The 21,575-nt window shown below is 41.4% G+C and overlaps 1 protein-coding gene across 1 annotated transcript; it reads left to right on the top strand.

The window, feature by feature from the left end:
• The first annotated feature begins 1,776 nt into the window (after positions 1-1,776).
• Positions 1,777-21,369, top strand: synpo2la (synaptopodin 2-like a). The gene is made up of 10 exons (XM_029450248.1): positions 1,777-2,144; positions 5,521-5,673; positions 5,924-6,642; positions 8,628-11,259; positions 16,758-16,843; positions 18,566-18,652; positions 19,229-19,416; positions 19,897-20,161; positions 20,298-20,463; positions 20,555-21,369. The coding sequence occupies exons 1-10, from the start codon at positions 2,077-2,079 to the stop codon at positions 20,784-20,786; spliced, it is 4,596 nt and encodes a 1,531-aa protein (XP_029306108.1). The 5' UTR covers positions 1,777-2,076; the 3' UTR covers positions 20,787-21,369.
• Positions 21,370-21,575: the final 206 nt, after the last annotated feature.

Genomic DNA, 21,575 nt, shown 5'->3' on the forward strand with positions numbered 1-21,575 from the left:
TCCAACTACAGTAGGACGAGTATCAAGATCAACTAATATAAGGAAGAAGATGCAGGAAAAAGTCATGTAGTATACCTACAATATGGGGTTTAAATGTTTTCTGATTGCACCAGTTGAAACCTGAAGGAATATTACTGTCATTTTAAAATCTAAAACTAAACTAAGATGTTGAGCATAGTAAACATAACACCTGGTTAACGTTAGCACTATCTTTGAGAGCATGTTAGCATTTGGCATTACAGTACAGCCTCATCACTGAGCTGCTGGTATAGCTGTACACTCTTAGCTTTGTTTCTAGTCTTATTCCTATGTTTCAGACTCTCCACAGCTGCCATCACAGCTAAGAGTTTGGCTTGTAAGAATGTGGGGTTCTATTGGCCTAAATGTGCGGTGGGATAAATCCACATCTGCCTATAACGAGAGATATCATCATGTCTCTCTGATTTGATATATCTACAACACAAGAATCAGTTTTATACATGCAAGCAAGGGATCCCTTGTGTTTTTCATAGTATTTGTGAGTCAGTCAACACTGTTGATTCAGGACATATTTCAGTGTAGCTATGCAAGCTGTTTATCCAGAGCCTGCATGAGTATTTATGACAGGCTAGAATTTCAGATCCAGAGGAGCTGTCAGGATACGCTAATATTTGTTTTGTTTTTACACCTTTTTTCAAAGGTGCTCCCAGGTCCACAATCGTGCAGCATATGTTTAAAAAATACTTTATTTTAATTTAAATGTTAGAACTATTAGGATAGGATTAGCGCTTTGAGATTGCTTTTAGCTTTGAAAGGCACTTTATAAATACAATTTATTATTATTATTATTATTATTATTATTATTATTATTATTATTATACAGAGCAGCATCAGCAGTCGAAGACTAACCAGCACCAACGTCAATCCACTAACTGTCTATATCAGGGGTGTCAAACTCATTTTAGTTCAGGGGCCACATACAGCTAAATTTGATCTCAAGTGGGCCGGACCAGTAAAATCACAGCATAATAACATATAAATAACGACAACTCCAAATGTTTCCCTTCGTTTTAGTCCAAGAAAGTACATTCTGAAAATGTTCAAATTTAATAAACTATCTTTTTTACAAAACATTATGAACAACCTGAAATTTCTTAAGAAACAATAGTATGCCCCAGTTTATCATTTACACATGTGCATTACAACTTACAGATCGCAGTGTATCTGCAAAGGCACAAAACATTTCGTCACAGGTATCTGGAACAGTACTTTACTTTATGATCAAAACAACACATTTTTACCCGCGGGCCGGATTGTACCCTTTGTCGGGCCGATTTTGGCCCTCGGGCCGCATGTTTGACACCCCTGGTCTACATCATTCATTTTCATCAGTACCCCTTGGTGCAAAATTAAAGGATATTTGAATGTAACAAGAGTGGACTGTTCTATCACTGCATGTCTCAGCCCTGATATTTGCTGTGACCCTTCTAAAGGTTACTAATGATCTGAATGCTGTAAAGCCAATTATGAAACAGTGCCATTTGGACGTGCAGTAAGTTAACTTTTCCTTGATTCAAAGCAGCGGAGGTGGCGGTGGCGTCCTATTTTCGGAGAGGCTATCAGCAACCCAGTGGCATAGGTCTGAGTGACAGGACAAGTGTTGGACCCTCCCCTCCTCGCTCGGGGTAGGCATTCCTCAGTGTAAGCAGACACAGACCCCAGACTTTCGTCCCATCCTATTTCTCTCTCCCTCTCCCTCTCTTTCTCCCTTGGCTATGATGGTAGGCTCACCCTGGGTATGGGTGGGCGCACAGAAGTGTGTATGTGTGCATGTGTGTGTTCAGGTGTGAGCATTGGCCTTGGAGCTGGATTCAGAGAGAAGTCAGCGTCCGGACAGTGTGGCAGGCAAAGAGCACGTCAGAGCTCTCTGAGGGGGCCCTGACCGCTGAACATGGGGCCAACGCACTGAGGGCCCCCCAGACGAAATAGAAAAAACAAAGAGGAGTGGAAAATAATCGAGAAAAAGAAGAAAAGCTAAAAAAAAAGATATAGAGAGCAGAACAATGGTTGCAGAGGAAGTGATAATTACATTGTCCGATGGAGCGCCGTGGGGCTTTCGTCTCCAGGGAGGCTTGGAGCATCAGAAACCACTGCAGGTGGCAAAGGTAAGGCGGTCACTCTGCAGGTTGAACAAAAGTATGTATTTCATGGTTTGCTGATTGGAAAGAAGAAAACTATGTTAGAGTCGTCAGCCTCTATAAAGAGAAATGAAACATCAGCTGGGATATATTAGATGGAGATTTAAGGAGCTGTGAACAAAGTTGATATGGAATATTGGCTGCCATGCAGGTTGGTTCGGGGCGTGAATATGAGTCATCATCTTGTTTGAGAACGGTCTTCATGCAGCGGCGCACCAATGATTGATTGGGTGAACTTTAAACTTCAAGTTCAGCTGAGAATGTAGGGCAACCTTGTCCCATATCTTCCACTGAATGCTGCTTCTGCTGTACAACTGCATGAAGCTAAACGTCGTAGTGACATTAGTGATAATGGACAATCTGAACTTTTCTACATGGCTTCTTGGTTTGTTTTTGACAAACGACTCTGACTGGCGCAGTTCTTTGACAGAGCTTTGAGCCGTGAAACGTGCACATTATAACAGAGATTTTTTCGTACATTAAGGTCAACATTTTGCAAACAGTTAATTTGTCTTTATTGTGAGAAGCTTATGGATGTGACACACCATTCACCCGTGACCATGAGCTCATTTGCGCTATTTTCCACTACGCCATCATTTCAGTAAGAAACTCAAATCCATGCAGCCATGCTTGGGAGGTTATCTGAGATGTATCTGCAAACACTGTTGTAACACTAGAAACCGCACAAGTGAGCAATGAATGTCAAGAAAGTCTGGATTAAGTTAGTTTTTGAAATCCCTGTGGTTCAGGCCAGACTCAAGCCACATTGGTGTATATGGTATAAATGACTAAAATGATCATGCTTTGTGAGAATTACTTGTATATCTACTTGTATAAAATATTTATTGTGTAAAGGAAATATTTAACCTTATAACTCTCAGCTCATTTTACTTCCCTAAGCAAATTCTTGGAGCCCACATTTGGCACCAGTGAAGAAGTCCAGATTTGAATCTTGATCTCCATTTGAGAAAGCAAAGATTCACGTCAGCCAAAGGGCAATATATACACAGGATACAATTATTTTTTTAGGCTTTCTAGCAGAAAAACCCAGTACTTCTGAGAAATAAAGATGAAAATGATTGAAAACAGAAAGAGAAAAAAATCAGGTATATTTGTAGTTGATCCTTTGCCACTTGTATCAAGTCAGTTTCATGTCATCACCATCAGTGACATGAGTTGTAAAAATCATCAATACAGAGCCGCTGCCCTCAATCATCATTGTCCTTCCTGTTTAAAAAGACTTGGGCCAACTCTCTTCTCTATGAAATCTTAATATAAAGAGATCTTATTTCTAGATATGGCGCTTTAGTACACATGCACACACACACACTATACACGCACATACTTACACACATGACACAAACACGTATATCTACAGGCACCTTCAATAATTGTGGACTGAGCAGAAGTGCTTTTCCAGGTGGCTATTTGTGGTTGAGAAGCAGCAGGTCACGAGGTCAGCCAAGGTGTGTGTTTCAGCTCAGTACTCAAAAATTAACCTCATGCACTACTCAGTATCTTGCTGCTTGGAGATATAACTTCTTTTTGTAATCGCGTGCAAAGGAAATCCTGATTTCAAAACTTATTTTTCCTTTCAAATTTGAAGCAGCTCAAGCACCTTGTGTGAACCCTGAACATTGCTCCTGTTCAGGCACCAAACGGGAATAAATGACTAGGAGATAGTAACCAACCATCATTTTATTCACATTTCCCAAAGATTCAGCCTGACAATTTTAGTATATTTTAGACTTTGTCTAGAATACACAAATATTTGTGGGTTTGTCCACATAACATGTGGTTTGTAATGATTGTCCCTCCGGCTGGGAATGGGTTTGAAGAAGCTTGTTCAATAGAAATAATAGTGCAATGGACCTTTATGTTTATATTGTATCTCAAACCTCTCATCATATATCTTTAAACCATTCATATTATTTTCCATTACGTACTGCTCGATCATGCACCATGTTCAAATAAAGGTAATTGTATTGATACAACAATTCTGATTGGTTGTAGGAGACGCTTCCGTTTACAGACCTGGCCGAGAGCCTAACTTTGGTTTGTTTATCAGAAATCAAATTAGCTATGAGTCATGCACCTCCCGCTTACACCTCTGAGACAATAATCACCATATTCTAGAAACAACCACTTCTTATTGACAGTATTTAGCATTTTAAGAATGTTTGTTGTTTAAATTGTTAACTTATGCAGAATGTGGTAGTATGTACACAGAGCCACAGGACACCATGTCAACTTTATGGCGTCGGACGACAGCTGCTTCTGTCTGACCGTCTGCAACAGAGTGCTCCTACACCCCTGAGAGCAGGAAGGTGTAATCTTGTCAGGTCTTATACTTAACCATCCCTAACAGGTGGAGCAGTTTCGGGCTTTACTGAAAGAGTAAAGTGTCAAAGCTGGGCTTGTTCCTGTGGGTCTATATGTGCATGTTTGTGTGTTTATTTTTGTCAGTGTGTGTGTGTGTGTGTGTGTGTGTGTGAGCATTTAAGGTTATTATAACTGTTATGACTTCCAACCACAAGGTGACTGACTGAGTGAATATCTGACATCCTGTACCACAAGCAGGCACAGGCCACTTTGAAAGGCTTAGCTAAATGTGGATGTAGGATTTCATTACAGGCAAACCAGAATAGCTGGAAAGAACACTAATTAGGTCAACCACAGCAACATTTCTTCATGTCTGCAATCTAACAGACAATTTTCATTTAATACATGGCAGTGCCCTCACAGTGCAATCAACACTGCAGTCATTGTCTTTGAAATTGTCAAACATCTGCTCTGAATTCATTATAGGACATGTTGACATGGCTTGCATAGAGATGAGGACATAACGCCATGTTTGTGACAGACCTCGGGCACAAATAGCAAAGCACCAAATGAAGATGGCTGCTGGCTGGCATTTCCCTGTTAAAGTGTGTATGAGTGGCCCACTCGAGCTGCAATATGTGGCATATGTCCGTAGCAAGATCAAGCTGTCAGGACAAAAGCTGCTCTCTGTCAGTCACTATCACAAACCAAGACAAGACAGCAGCATAGCGCTGGCATGCTTTTATTCTCTAGCGCTGCAGTTACAAATACACTCTACAAAAAAAGGAAGAGTGTTGATGTCTGTACCAGTTGTACCATATCCCCTTTTAGGTGTCTACTGTACATTACAGCTTCTAATAACCAAAGCTGTAGACCTGGCCTTAAGTTACAAGTCACAAGACTTGAGAATTGTCTTGGATGTGCCCCAAAAGAGTAAATCTTCATACCAAAAATATATTTTGATACAATGTTTTGTCATCTATGGGAGTGTTTGAAATCTTGCCTTCCTTTACTGGTGCAGGTGCGTAAACGCAGCAAGGCAGTGCAGGGCTGGGCTTCAGGAGGCTGATGAACTGCTGTCCATCAACGAACAGCCATGTGGAACGTTATCCCATGCCCAGGCCATGGACCTCATCGACAGCTCCTCTGGGATATTACACATCCGGGTCAAAAGGTCAGAGGAACAAAATAATTATACTACTAGTGACACACCATCATCAACCCATTGTAATAGATTGAATAATGTCACTGTATGCTCAAGTCTGACACAACACATGCACAATGTGCATTGTATCAAATACATATCATATTTTATAATATATACCGGTATATATCTTTATTAATATAATAACACAAGTTTCTGCTGCTCGTGCACAGCCCTCATTAGGCCCCATAAATATTTTAAACCCTCCACTTGTTTGCAGGGTGCCTGCTGGTTTTCAGTCCGTGGTTCTTGTGACCCGCGCCCCATCGCCCCGTATAGACAAAGAGTACCGTGCAGCTCTGCGTGCCATGTCACCAAACCACTCCCACCACGCACCAGTCCGTGAAATCCACCGTAGCCACTCTTCCATAACCAGCGGATTGACATCTCCACCTGGTAGTGAGGCTTACTACGGCGAGACTGACAGTGATGCAGATGTGGCAGGCTTCGAGAGGCAGCGCCGGCAGAAACGGCGCAGCCCCAGCAACTCCAACCCGGGAAAACCAACAGGACGAGCCTCCCCAGAGGGCGGGGAGACGTCAGAGATGAGTGGCTATGACAGCGCTCCAGATGCACATGGTTACCCCCGTTTGTTGGATGGAAGTGGGGGAGATGGAGATCGAGGAGGGGGGCTACTGGGGGTGGCACGGAGGGAGGTGATTTACCAGGCGCCTGCTCCAGGAATGTGGTCCTCCCAGACATCCACTGAGACCTCCTCCATCATCTCCTCAGCAGATGACCAGGGGCCACGGGATGGAGGGCAAGAGGAGGATAGTGGCTTTCTAGAGATAGCAAATGTGCCACTGGTATCCCCTGAGAGGGCAAAGGAGGCTCTGTTGCTGGGCTCCCGCAACCAGCTTGTACCCATGGTGGGTCCTGTGAATACTCCCATTGATGAGGAGTTGACAACAACCTACATGGAAAAGGCCAAACAAGCTAGTAAGTACAGCTGAGGAAGAACAATGGCAGAGACCGGTGCATCACATGGAGTCTCCACTCTTATGTACAAAATCCTGATTGGTTGGTTCAAGAGTTACAAAACATTTTCAAACTCTCCAAACATATTAGTATAAGTTATTAAGTTAAGTTAAGACACCAGCTACCAGATACCAGCTGATTCCCATGCTGCTGGATCATCACTCCCCGGAGTGATAGGGCGTCCTGAAGCTTTTTGGAGTCGGCTGAGTCCATTCTGGTCAGTTCTTTCTGTTACGCCTCAGACACAGGGAAGGAAGACTCAATGGTAAAGTGTAGAATAAACCAATACTTTACTTCAATAAAACAAAATCTTAACTCAAAGCGCTCACTAGGAGGATAAACAAAGTTCTCTGAAAAAACACACTGGTACTTGACACACTGGAACTTACACATGCTATGACAAGGATAAGACAAGACAAACTGACCCACAACAAGGGGAGACAGGACAATTTATACAAGAGGTGAGTGGGAACAGGTGAAAACAATCAGGGGCGGGGCAGACGCTGACGATGGTGGGAAACCACACAAGTAAACACAAGAGTCATGACAGTTAAGTCCTGTAGCAGATACAGTTTCCTTGTATATTAAAAATATACAAAGTCAACTTAATTTTATAACAAACCTGTCCCTATTTGAAAATAGATATGTACAATATTCATCCTACAGATTGGCAGAGCTGAGTTTTAAAGCAGTTCGATTGATGCAGAACAAAAACTAAGTGATTCAAACAGTTATTATAGTGCCAATAGGAATAGAGTTTGTTCATCTTAATAAGGAAAACCACTGCGTCCCAGTCATTTAATCTAACAGTCAACCACTATTACTAACCGAACAGCCATACTGTTTTGAGCGGGTTTCAACCTAAGCTAAGTCTGCTAAACAGAGCATGGCTGGTATGGTTTACTATATTTACCTGCAGTTATGTGTGGAAATCCCCCAGTGATCAATCTGGGAGCACTGAAAAGCATCTACAGCTGCTTTCAGGTATCAAGTAGCAAAGCAGAAATACTCTCATTTTCTCTCCCTCTCGTCTCTCTGTTTCTCTTGCTGTCCTTTCGTTTTACTACTTTGCTCTTTTTACTCTCTACTCTACATTTTTGTAAAATGCATCAACATAGAGAAATGTGCTTCCAATCAAATGGATAAAAAGATGGTAGATCACAGATATAAAATAGAACCTGGAACAGTTACCATGACTTGCAGTTAAACATTGTCTTGACCTCTCTTCAAATCACAAACTTTGAAGAGAGTTAAAAAAACAAACAGATACAGAGCACAGACACTGACCAAAATATCCTTCCTACAACATGTCATGCTGTCCATCATCCATAACGAGCCCAGGGAAAGGACAGAGCTGGGCTATTTGAAGTCAGTAGGCTGTTTTAAGAACTTCAATAAATTTACTCTTGTAAATCCCCCTTGCCATGACTGAGTGCAGGTTTAACATTCTAATGTCCTACTTAGGAACCTTGTCCTAGACAAATTAAGAACTCACTTCACGTGACAGTACATATTAGGGTAACATAATTAGCTTGTCTATGATAATCTGCTTAATACTATAACAAGTTAAAGGATATGTTGTGGCTACCCTTTGAAGTTATCCTTCCAGTCACCTACAACATGTAACTTTCCACTAGCTTGCAGATATTTCCAGTTACGTTAGATGTCAGAGTACACAAGACTAATAATGTGCAAATGTATCCTTCACCCCAGCTAATGTGAGAAGCTGAAGGCTTGCGTGGAATTTTCCCGGATGTGCTCCTGTGGAAGATTAAGAGATGGATGCCTGTTGAAGGCATGGCGGTCAGGACAGGTTTAGATGCTCATATCAGTTCTTGATTTAAAAGGTTAAATTTGGTAATTCAGACTGTTCGAACGTTACTGCAAAACATATGGTATGCTTTTGTGCAACTGTCCCTAATAGCTATGGCTTTCATATCTTGCAGAACTGAACCGAGGAGATACTCAGCAAGACAAGCATGTAAAAGAAGCCAAAAGCAAGTGTCGAACAATTGCATCCCTACTGACTGATGCTCCCAACCCTCACTCAAAGGGGGTGCTGATGTTCAAGAAGAGGCGACAGCGCTCCAAAAAGTACACCCTCACCAGTTTTGGTAGTGTGGACGAGGACAGGTGTCAGGACTCACAAGAAGAGGATGGAGCATTCCCTGGCAGCGAATCAGAGTTTGATGAGGATGGCTTCTCTGCAGTTCCTGACCCAACTTGGGATAGTGATTACTTGGATATGCTGGAGAAGAGGGCAACTGCAGGCACTGAAGGTCGTGGGGATGGGGCAGAGGATGCTCCAAGTCAAGGGTTGAGTAACACCACAGGCAAGGGCGCCCAGTTGTTTGAGCAGCAGAGAAAGAGGGCTGCTGAGCATGCCAAGAAGGTAGAGGCGGCACAACCTCAGGCTCCTCCACAGTTTCAAGTCCAGGGGCAGGCTCAGATGTATCAGTTGCATCCAGAAATACAACCACAGATGCAGCCAAACCTCCAGCCTCAGCAGATGATAGTATCTGACCCTAGAGCCATACAGCAAGAGCAGTCTCAGGCTCAAGGTCAAGTTGCAGCCTATGGAATGTCTAATGGGGACCTATCATACTCTGCAGTTAGTACAGCTAGCATGATGATGTCACCTCCACCTGTGGCACCCAGACTGGCCACTGCCTCAGTGACTGTTCTGAACAGACCTGCACCACCAGCTGAAACACCATTACCAGAACTACCTGCTAGCAATGTTCTCAACAGAACGGCACGTCCTTTCACTCCTGGCTTTATCAGCATTCGAGCTGCGACTGCTCCTGTAGCGTTCCGACCATCTATCTCAAACATGAGCCAGCGTCCTGCCTCAGCAGCTGTTATGCCATCAACATTCTCCACTGCCTCTGAACTAGCCATGACATCAGTAACATCACAGCTACCCCCAGGTCAACCGTCAGTGTTCTCCCCACCATCCTTTGTACATCAAGGTCCCTTGGCCTTGACACCAGAAGGTCCTACTAGCTTTAACCCTCCAGTCGCCTCCACCTATGTAGAGAAATTGCAGTCATCACCACCAATAACTGCTGTTTATCAGGCTCCATTTGTAGCTGTGCCCCCAGTGTACATGCCCTCAATGCCCATGGCTCCACAAGCACCAATGGTACCAGCCCCTGCTCCTCCTGTATATCAAATACCTGGTTCACCTAACCCAGTTGCCTCAGTGCCTCCACTTCAAGTTCCAGTTGCTCAGCCACGTCCATCTCATTTTCCCATGGTGCCTGTAGCTACAGTGTCAGTGGTCTCTCAGCCAGAAATTGTAGCTCCAACCCCTTTTCTTGGTCCAACAGGTCGCACAGGAATCTTACTCGACTCTCGACGCCGTGGTGTCAAACCCAAACCTATGTTCAATGTGCCAGATATCAAGAAGTACTCCCCCAATCCTGACCTATTGTGTATGGTGCAGAACCTGGATGACAGGTCCACCCGACACAAATATGGTCAACTACCTTCTGAGGATATTTATGATGAAGCAGAGGAGAGGAGTGGTGAGGCTGGCATGGGGAGGGCGCCTCCACCAGTTGCACCCAAGCCTCGGGTCATTCACGAAGCACCACAGATTCTTCAGGCTGGGGGTAAGGGGGCCCAGCTGTTTGCCCGCAGACAGAGCCGCATGGGTATGTATGTAGTGGACACCCCACCCGAGACCCCTTACCAGCAGGAAGTGGCCTCGCACAGTGTATCCCAACCCCTTGACTCCTTCAACAATCCTTACCCTCTTTCTCAGTGGAAATACTCCCCGAATGTCCGTGCTCCTCCACCCATTGGGTACAACCCACTCGTGGCCCCCTCTATCCCTATGGGGCCTCAGAGGAACACAGGTAAGCCAGAAAGCATGGGTAGAGGTGGCTCCCAAAGAGAGGGCATCAAAGCTCTGGATTTCATGAGAAGGCAGCCCTACCAGCTCAACTCTGCCATGTTCAACTATGGGGGCAGTGTTGCTAATCTATCAGCCATGCCTTCTTACCAGGTCCAGAGGCAGCAGCAGGGTGACTACACAACAACAACAATGGTGGGCAGCTCATTAACCTCCCCTAAGCAGATCCCAATCAAAACAGCCCGTGTCTTCGAGGTGAAACGATTCTCCACACCAACACCGATGTCAGCTCCCTCTCTGGCTCCCATGGTCATTGCACCTCGCTCAGCCACTTCCCTCGGAGAACGTTTGACTTATTCCGGTATGATCTCCCCACCTGCTGCTCCTTTCACTCCAACCTTAGCCACTCTTTTGACACCAGCACCAGTCAGTGCCGCAACGTCAGCTTCACATCCCTCCCAACCAGCTGGACTGCCCGGCCTCCCAAAATTCTCTGCAACACCTATTCCACACCATGTGCCCCCTGCAGTCCCTACACCTTACACTCCAGTATCATACACCACTGGGCTCCAGGGAGCCAAGCAGTTCCAAAGTGCTCCTGAGCTCAGTTTCCTTGCCTCTTTGCCCCCAATCAAGTCCGACCCAGTTCAGGCACCCAAACCACGTTTTGTTGCCACCAAGGGAGGCGTTCAGCCCCATGTCTGGAGGCCAGGGGCAATGTGAACACCAGTAAATCAGTCACTAACACACTTGGACATCTTCATGTACTATTAATTTAGTGCTAAGATTCTCAAATGTGACGATATTCTGCTTTTCTCTTCTTAACGTCTCTTCTTTTCTCTTCTTAACGTCAATTGAATATTTTAGGGTTTTGGGTGGGGCTTAGGCTTTGAGAAATTGCGATGGGCAATTCTCTAATTAATTAATCGATCAATAAACAAGAGTGACAAACTAATGAACATGAGCAGCCCTACATTCAAAATTCAGGTGTAAAGGTGACAAAGTAAAATAAGGTTATGAAGTGATTCAGTATGAAGGTGAAATCCAGAAGCCAGTTAAGTTTTTTAAATAGAATTGGAATAATAGTAAGAGATCATAAACATCTACTTGCTGTTCTAAATGCTGCTTATCACATTTATTTTGCTGCCAACACATTTCATGACACATATATCTGAGTGATAATAAAAATAGAGTATACTGGCACATACTGTATGCTGTATAGTCCACCATATGCCTGTCCTGGGGGAGGTTTGTGTAAGGCTTCTGGAGATCTCTTTCTACTTATTTAGCAGAAATCCTATCTAAACAGAGCCTGTACTGAAATATTCTTTGAAACTTGAAATGTCTGAAAGATGTTGAAAATGAATAGTTGCGGTTCTAGGATTAAGATCACTGAAGAAATATGTTGTCATATGTTGGCAGGTGGAGGATCATAAAGCAAAGATTGCAGGCTTATATCTTTTATCTATCTTTGAACATTTAATCCTACTATTCAATACGTGTCCTACTAAACAAAGTGCACACAGTGTTTTTTACCCCCCTGTGTTTGCAGCATTGTCGAGAAGAAACCATGTTGACCTAGTCTCCTTTTCCAGGGGTTTAAATGATGCATGATCAGTTGAAAATTGTAAAATGTTTTTAAACTCCTCTGCTCACCTTAGTGACTCCTCTGCTCTTGCAAGTGAGGTTGTGCTTAAATACCTCTGCTCACTATAGCCAGAGAGAAATGCTATCTTTTTTAGCATGGGTCACATTCAACAAGTGCCCTGGCTGTCAATGAATGTACACTTGTCACTGGATATCACAGCTTCCATTAGGCACACCAGAGCCTCCTTAGTATCAGTGTGATCTGTGCAGATATATGTACATTCTTAACTTTTATTAAACAAATAACACAGATGAAGGAATGTGTATTTGGTTTTGTTAAATTGTGATTTAATCCAAAGCGGTGCAAGGGGAAGTTGACTGATTGAGAGGCACCAGAATTCAAGAAGGGATTCAAGAAAGGAGAGTGGCTGTGGAGGAGGGATACAGGCAGTACATACTGCAGGTAGGGCAAATAACCGAATGAGGTCATAAACCCACCATTTGTGGGCTATTGGGATGTATGATTGAATTGTACATAGTTATGAAATCCCACAGCCTGTATAAGTTAACAGGGAACAGGAAAGTTTGGTACCTTAAGTTTGTTGGTAAAGCTAAAGAAGCTGATGGAAAGAAGTACAAAGGTTTAGCTAGTGTCTTTCTATTATCCATGGTTGCTATTTAAAAGTAAGGATAAACATTTAATGGCTATATACCTTGAGATGTTATGTTAATGGAAACAAGTAAGAAACTATATGTTGTTTGCTGTTTTGAAATTCTTGGAGAGATACTTTTTTTTTTTACCGCTTTTAAAATAAAATTTCTCTTAAAGCTTTTTTTGTTTTCATACAATTCTGTCTGAGAAAAAGCTACAGTGTGGATATAGTTATGTTGAGGTGTATAATATGTAAACACATGTTTCTTAATTTAGTTTGATTAAATAAAACATGTTAAAATGTTTGTTGTTGATGCTGAGTAGAAGAATTTATTGATGAGGAGACGAGACATTTTTAGAGGAATAAAATTAGATTTGAAAAGCTGACATGTCTGATTGTACACTGCCCCCTGTTGCTGATTGTGTGGTCCTTCTCTTTTCATTTAATGTACAGTACATGCATGCATTAAATGATACTATTAATAAGTGCAATAACTGTAACTGTATATTAGTTTTAATAAAATAAATATATGTTGAACTATACATTCAAAGGGTAACAATGCTTTACAGAAGAACACACACACACACACACACACACACACACACACACACACACACACACACACACACACACACACACACACACACACACATTTTTACCACAGCTTGGCCTCAAGACCATCTGCACATGAATTAATTGGCATTAGATCGTTTTTAGATGATAGATTCATAAATTGTGATTTTTGTTTCATAAAGCAAAATTGTTATTGCTAGTTAAGACGGAATTACTAAGGAACTAGTGGCTTGAGTACTTCATTCAAAATAAGATAATTAATAAAACAGACACAGAGAGCACAGTGTAATTGAGTATTTCATCGTTATTAGAGTAAGAGAACTTAAATAAATACAATTCATAAATACATACAATCTTGCTAAATGAATTACTTGGCAAGGGTCCTATTTGATGCTTCAAGGTTGTTTAACTGTTATTTATAACATGTTAAGGGTGAGATTAGAGGAAGATCATTACAACAAGCTGAGCTATATTCTGTAACCTGGGGAAGGTTTTCATTAGCGTTCAAAATTCCCGACTTATAGACTTCCTTATGAAACACAGAATGTCCTGAGCAAAAGGCAAATTGGATCCATACCAAATCACCGCATCAGACCACAAATACACTTCAATTCTGCTATTGAAGTTTTGTACAATGTACAAAATGTGTATATACACACAAAATGTATTTGTATAAATGTCTGTTGTAATTGTCAATATCCGTACAAGGCTTATGTTGTTATAGTTATGCTAATAAAGCCATTTGGATTTGAGAGTGAGAGAGAGTGAGAGAGCGTGAGCTGCGTTCTGTGCTGCATGGAACTGTATATGAATGGGTTTTTAAAATGTTGTCCCGTGGTGGGGTCTAAGGTGAGGCGTCTGCAGGGAAAACAGAGAAAAAGCAATTTCAGGACATAATTCAAGAGTGTCAACACATCATTAAATGGTCTTTTCCACAAATTCCTAATTATCCACTGAATCACAGGGAGGTGGCATAGTAGTTAGAGAGAATCTCATCTATATATATATCAATGGCTAACTAACCATAAGCAAAACACCACATTTTCTCCTTTTAGAAATTTCTCTACATACTACTACTCCACATAAATTGTGCCATTGTTGCTAATTCGGGTTCATTTTAAAATATAGCTTATAGTTTTAAGGTACATGCATAATCATCACATCTTTTGAATCAGAATAACTTCAAATGTCTTCATTAAGTTGCCTCAATGGTCAATTTAATGTGTGAAAAGTCACATTTTAGCTTTTCATATTTGCCACTGAGTGATGCTGTAGACTCTACAGCATCACTCAGTGGCAAATATGAAAAGACAGTGTAGAGTCATGTGTGCCTGAGCGTGCAGTCAGACAGACAGCTTGTTGCCAACCTCCACTCACTGGGTGCCTATATATAGGGCTGTTAATATCCAAATATAATATTATTTATAGAGGAAATTACATTTGGCCAGGTCTGCTTAAAAATAAATATTTTTAAATATATATAAATCAGGAGCACAGTAGTAGCCACTTCTCTTGATGTGGCGTCAACCTCTTTATGTCTCCCTCTTTATCTTTATTCTAATATTTGGTTGACAATGAATTATTTTCCCAGAGAGTTTCTAAAGTATGAATATTTACAAGTTTCTCAGGAGGCACAGAAGCTTGTGGAGGACATACAGAGACAGGACAATTAGAGTAAAACAAAAATGTGGGGAAAAAACAGCCAAAAAAAGAGAAGCACACATAATTAAAGCATAATAAAAGGCAGACATTAAAATCCTCCCGAGAAGGCCTTTCTACAGTAAGTGAGTGATTTGAGGGAGGATGCAGATTGAGTGTGTTGCTCCCGAGCCAACAGGGACTCAGACAACAATGTAAGACCCCATGTGGTAAGAATCAAGATTGAAAATAGTTTACTTACTATAGACATGACTGTGTGACCTGTGTGTATGAATCAATCATAAATCAGATGAGAGAAAACCTTCTGTAGATTTTGGATTACATTTTAGACTAAGAAGTCAAATAAAAAATGAAGGGATTTAGTATTTTTCAAGCAGAATTTAAAATCTTGGCATTGTGACGAAGGCTTTGAAACAACATTTACACCATTGGATCTAAATAAATGCTGTATTTGGTGAATCAAATCTGAGCCAAGTGTAAGGGAAATATTTATAATAAACAGAACCACTGATGTTCGGCAATTACTCAGATGCCTGGCTGCAAGATGTGCCACTTTCCTATTTATAAAACTATACAGATATACTGTCTATCAGCAAGTTCAAATTTGCATTTAAATAGAAGAGCTACTCTTAAACTTTGTCAGGAAATCACACTCAAAAACACTCAATCACAAGAACAGCTGCACAGTAGCTACAGAACTAACACTAACCCTCTAAAATACCACTTCAGTGTAGACTACAGTGGTCATGTACACAAATTCATTCTTTGTCTTAAGATCGATTTAGTTTGCACTGCAATATGTTATAGTCGTTTGAAAAAATGATTACAATTGTGAATTAGAAATAATTGTATATAAACCTGATGCTAAAATATGACATTTCAGCAGTATACGCTAAGATATGAGACAGTGACACTATTAAACCCCATTGAAAGATGGGGTGTGTATACCTTTCTTTATTATTTATCATTTATTTTTATTTAAACATCATAAAATGTTGCACTGTGGAACTTTGGACTCATGATTACCACCCAAAACTTTTATGTTTCATGTATTTATGCTGCAGTTCTTCAAACGTTCTCGTAATGAACACAATCACAAAGGATACTGCAGGACAAGAAATGCATCGTCTTTAATTGATATTGGCCTTTCGATGCATTTGCATGCGTTTGGAGAAGCTGTTGAGTGTCTGACAGCTCTGTCTCCACATGTCCATCATGTGCAGTCACATGATGCCTCAGCGAAACTGAAAATGTGACAATCTACTGTCAGGTTAGAGTAATATAGGGAGTAAAGGAGCTAACGCTTACTTTGAAATACAAACTGACTTCAGATACACACATATGCTTAACCTTAAACTTACACCGTGAACTTGTGTGTTCCCAAAACCCACCCGAGTCCTTTGAGGTTATCTTGTAGCTGAGTTCTGTTCCCCTCGTTCTAAATATAGGCTTCTGAACCATCTGTGAGAATGATTTTGTTCCCTTTATATCCCCATCAGCACTTTCAGCTGGCCAACAGAGACTTCTCCCCCCGCCTTAACCCCCCCCCCCCCAATCCCTATTCATACTCCTAACCTCAACCTCCTCCTCTTCCTCCTCCCGCCTTGACACTGCTGCTACCGACACCCCCAACCCCCTGGAAGAGCTGCCATCTGAGTGTAGGGTGGGTTTTGCACTTCCCTGGACCTGGGTCTAGTCATATGTAAGGTCAGAGGCACTAGGGGATTTATAAACTTGTGATCCAGATCACCAGCATTGAGCCCTGGGTCTCTTCTTCTCTGTTTGGTATTTATAAGTCTGTCTCTCCTCCCAGGATTGCAACAAAAATCCGGTGAGTGGATCTGCATCCCATCGGTGTGCTTTGTTCTACTAATACCGCTTGGATTTAAATTCTGGGCAGTGCAAAAATGGGGAGAGGCAATAAAGATGTGCAACATGTTCCCAATTAAAATGTATGTGTGTTGAGCAGCTGATCTCAGGGGTAAAAAAAGAACTAGATTATTATTTTACTTTTGATGGAAATGCTTTTGATTTCACTAACGAGTAAGAGACAAGCGGCTCTGGGACTCACTTTGCTGCTTTTAGATTTTGTCCGTAGTCATAAAATTACCAAAGGAATGGGTGAATGTGCTGACCATCGCTCTGTGGGCGTTGCAGAGATTTTATATGGTGTTACCAAACCCTGACACGGGGGGGGTGGTAAATCTAGGTGTCCTTAAGTTAGTTATTATTTAAGTAAACAAAAAAGGGTCCAAAACCCTCCACGTTAACATCCACACCTGCTGCAGATCTCACTCGTGTTTTGAGAGATGTTCGAACATACGCTCAGAATTGTTTTCTGGAGGTGTGCATTGTGTCCTTAAGGGTTGTGTCGAGCCCATTTGATATTCTAATGACGCCATTACACGTCGTTTAAATGTCTTGGCTTGAAACGGCTTCTAAAAATAGCTGCAGTGGGTTGAGTTACAGTCCGTAGATGTGATGTTTTGCCACTTGACTGGGTCTTAAAGAAACTGTTGAGAGCTGAAGGTGCTGAAATGGTGGGAAGACAAAAAGCGGTGTAAAAAACAGATACATATCCCAGACTAGGAAGGCTCCACAGGATGTAAACAAATATGGCTGTTAATGTTAATATGCTTCAATTGTGAGTGATGCCACGACACATGAGTCAAGTATTGTCCTCAGTTTCCCCTTCTACATGTTCCCTTGCAGGCTGCAGATTGGAGAATATGATCAGATGCTATTTAATGATCCTGAGGCCGTTACCTTCACTGCAGTAGAATAGCACTAGTGTGCTTCTGTTTATGTTGACTCAAACCTTGTGTCCTCCAACAAAACTGAAACACACATTCAGCTATATGTTTCCTTTGGGGCCGGCATTAGTTTCACTGGGGAATGTGGGGAATCTGAGGGCACTGGCATCTCCCTTGAACTTGAAAAAGGAGGAGGCCTGTGTGTCTGATACACTCGGGTCGTGTGGATTCGCTTTCAGGGCTTGGTGCAGACGCTAAAGAGGGATCTTGAAGTCGCAAAGCAGTCTGTTCAAGTTTCTTTCATTTGTGTGCAATGTATCTTCAAAACGAAAGCAAAAACACTCCCTTCAGTTTATTTCGACCAGAGTCTGAACCTGCAGCTATGAAGAGTCCTATGACCAGCAATTAGTTCTTTTGAATAGGAACAAAGTCATGTGAAATCATGAAATCATTGAGAAGAACTTCCTGAAGTTGCTGCATTGAAAACTTTGCTTGCTTTAGTTTTTATTTTGTATTAAACATTCTGAAAAAGAAACAATGTTATTTATATAGAATCTTTAGCTCAGCAACTAAATACTGGAGAAGTTCGACATGACTTTGCTTTCGTCTCGAGAGAAAGAGGTGCATTTTCATAACCCTCTATCACTAATGAATGAGATGATACATTGCAATTCTCCATGCATATCGTATTTGTCCCTATCAAATAAAAATGAAATGTAATATGTCAAGTTTCAAATGAAGGTGCATTTGTATCCCTAATATTGTGACTGCTAACAGTATGTCCTCTCCTGAACCTCCAGTCATGCCTCTGGGGAAACCTGCCATGCTAAACAAGCGGAAAAAGCTCACCAAGATCATAACTGACCTATCACATATCCCTCAGGATGGTAAGGCTGGCATGAAGTTACATGAATATGAAACCAAATTTCTATATGCTCAGTACAGCTCTTTCATATAAACACAGAATACATAAATAGATAGATGACAGGTTCTGTAGGTGGGGTACTAATCTCACAGGATAAGTGGGGTTATGTCTAAAGTAGAAGTAAAAACATTTGTATTAAAAAAAACTTGGATTAAATGTATTGACATAACTCTAAATATATATGCATTAAAAAGAATTATGCATTTTGCCCGCTCAGGATACCGTGCATGTATACCACCATCAGTCACTAAATGTCATCACAGGTCTGTAAGTCATAAGTGTCATAAAGTGTGAAACTTTAGTCCCATTATTTCAGTGGAAACATGAAATGCTCGGAGAGAAGATGAGGAAATATTTAGGTGAAATTAAACATTTATAAAAATCTGTTATCCCAAAGGTTGTAAATGCAAATATCTCAGTATAACAACCCATCATCAGACACCATTGATTTAAGTTGTTTGTGATTATTTTCTAGTTTTTGTCTTTGTCACTACACAGACTACTAGACTTCTTAGTAACATTTAGTTCCCTTACCTAGAGTATGAGTCAGAGCCAGAGGCGTCAGAGTTCGACCTGGGAACAAAGATCAGGACTCCTAAAGACATCATGCTGGAGGAGCTTTCCCTGCAGAATAACAAAGGCTCCAAGATGTTCAGGAGGAGGCAGAAGAGAGTGGAGAGGTTCATCTACGAGAACAACCCTGACATCTTCAGCAGTGAGTCTATGGTGAGAGCAAAGTTTACAGGGAAAACAAAATCCAATCACTTTTCTGGAATTTCAAGAGGAAAATTGATCTGTTTGAATAATTCAACCAGAATTTCCACAGAGGAACTTGTGGCAATGTTTGAAGAAACATATCTATTCTTGTCACTTTACAATCTTTAGTTAATTAAAACACACATTTTCATTCATATTATAGCCGTTTGAATGATACATAGTACTAGGACAGCTGAAAATAGACTTAAGTTTAAGTTTTAAAGTCACCTGGACCAATGATGTTTAAACCCTTTGCCTTAAATCCTTACCGATCAATCAAACCTAGATTAGAGATTTTTTAATTGTCTGGAAGAAGATAAAGGCCTCCGCCTCCAATACACAATCAGGTTGTCAGGTGCATCTTTATGAAGATGAAACATTGTTAATGAGCAAATACAATGAATGTTCTGTGTGTCATATGGTTGATTATATTGATGATATTTCTTTCAGGACAACCTCCAGAAGTTTGTTCCCGCTCTGGGAGGTCAGATGGGAAGTGACATGATAAATGTTGGTGGGCATTTTGTTAGCAAACAGGCTGGACAGCTGCATTATGTAGGGTTGAACACCAAAGGCGGGGCCCCTGTGCCTCCTCCGAAGCCTGGAAGCAAAGGTGCAGGAGCAGGAGCAGGAGCAGGAGGACTGGGTGGGGGTGACCATGGGAAAGGTGGACAAGGAGAAGGAGAAGGACATAGTGAGTGGTCTCCACTAAAAGGTTGGTATCATGTTTTTTTGTGTGCCATTTTTAGCAGTATTCTGTATTATGGCCAAGCACCTCTAAAGCTTACTAAATGTTTTGTTTAACAAGACGAGAGTGTCTTATGGTCTAGCCTTGGGTGTTTTCCTTACAGGTGGAGGAAGCGATGATGTATCTAAGAAGCTGCTGCTTTTGAAGTCATACGTGTCGCCATGGGAGAAGGCCATGAAGGGTGATCAAACTCTGATAGCCACTCTGAAATCTGGAATGCCTGGTCCTATTGATCCAAAGGATATGCGCAAGTACAAAAGTTTCAACAGGTACATCCCTCAAGGCCTGACTTTGTAGGTGCTTTGTCTTTGTGCTTTAACAAACAGGGGCTTTAATAATCCCCTCACCTTCCATTGCTAGGTCTGCCATGCCGTTTGGAGGCTTCGAGAAGGCCAACCAGTTCATGAAATTCCAGCTGCCAGAAACTGAGGCCAAACAGGAGCCTGAACCCGCAGTGGTGTACCAACACGACATCGGCTGCCGGCCTTCCTTCAACCGCACTCCTATTGGCTGGGTGTGCAGCGGTGAGCCCGATGGCATTCAAATGGAGACAGATGCTGTGCCCTTCAATGGAGAGACTGATGAGCTGTGAAAAAAATATTCTTACTGTGATAACACTCACTGTGCACATGCACACACGCACACGAGTGCATGCGTACACGTTAGTATGCACACACGATAGATGAGATTACAGTTAATTGTTATATTGAGGAATTTTAATCTCTAAGTGGGGATAACTGAACGCGTACATGAAATGTGGTTAATGTTCTTATTTTGCTCTGTATTTGGTTGTAAGGCAAAGAAACAAGCTTACCTGGAGATTTATTAAAGTTCATAAGTTGAGTCTAAACACTCAATTTGTCAGAAAGGTTTTTGTTCTCATGGAGAAGTTGCAGATTTTGTCAATGAGGAAAGAAGGAATCAAGTAAGAAGGATAGATTTATGCTATTGTACTGTTGTGCACAGTGTTGGAGTCAAGTTGTTACCATATTTGTTATTTCACAGGGTCTTTTTTTGTTAAGATTGTTCATTTGTTGAGCTATTAAACCCTACAAACCTGTCTAATTCATGATGCATGCTGATCCATTAACTGTACAAACACAGTTTCTCCACATTAAACTCTTTCAAACTGTAGCAATATTCTTGTAGAGTGAATAAAATGTCGAGGGAAATCATTTTGTTTGAAAATCCTTACCAATTTCATTTCCTATGTTCAAATATATTTGTATATACAAAATTCAAATTTTAGCAGACTTTTCCGAAATTAAAACAGCTACATTTTCATGTGATCAAGATAGCTTTAAAGTTAAAATCAAAGGAGGGACTATTTCGGTGATCAGTTACTGATATCAACTGCATGTCCAGCTTTATACAGCACAGA

This window comes from Cottoperca gobio, chromosome 15 (assembly GCF_900634415.1).
Source record: "Cottoperca gobio chromosome 15, fCotGob3.1, whole genome shotgun sequence".
Taxonomy (NCBI): Eukaryota; Metazoa; Chordata; class Actinopteri; order Perciformes; family Bovichtidae; genus Cottoperca; species Cottoperca gobio.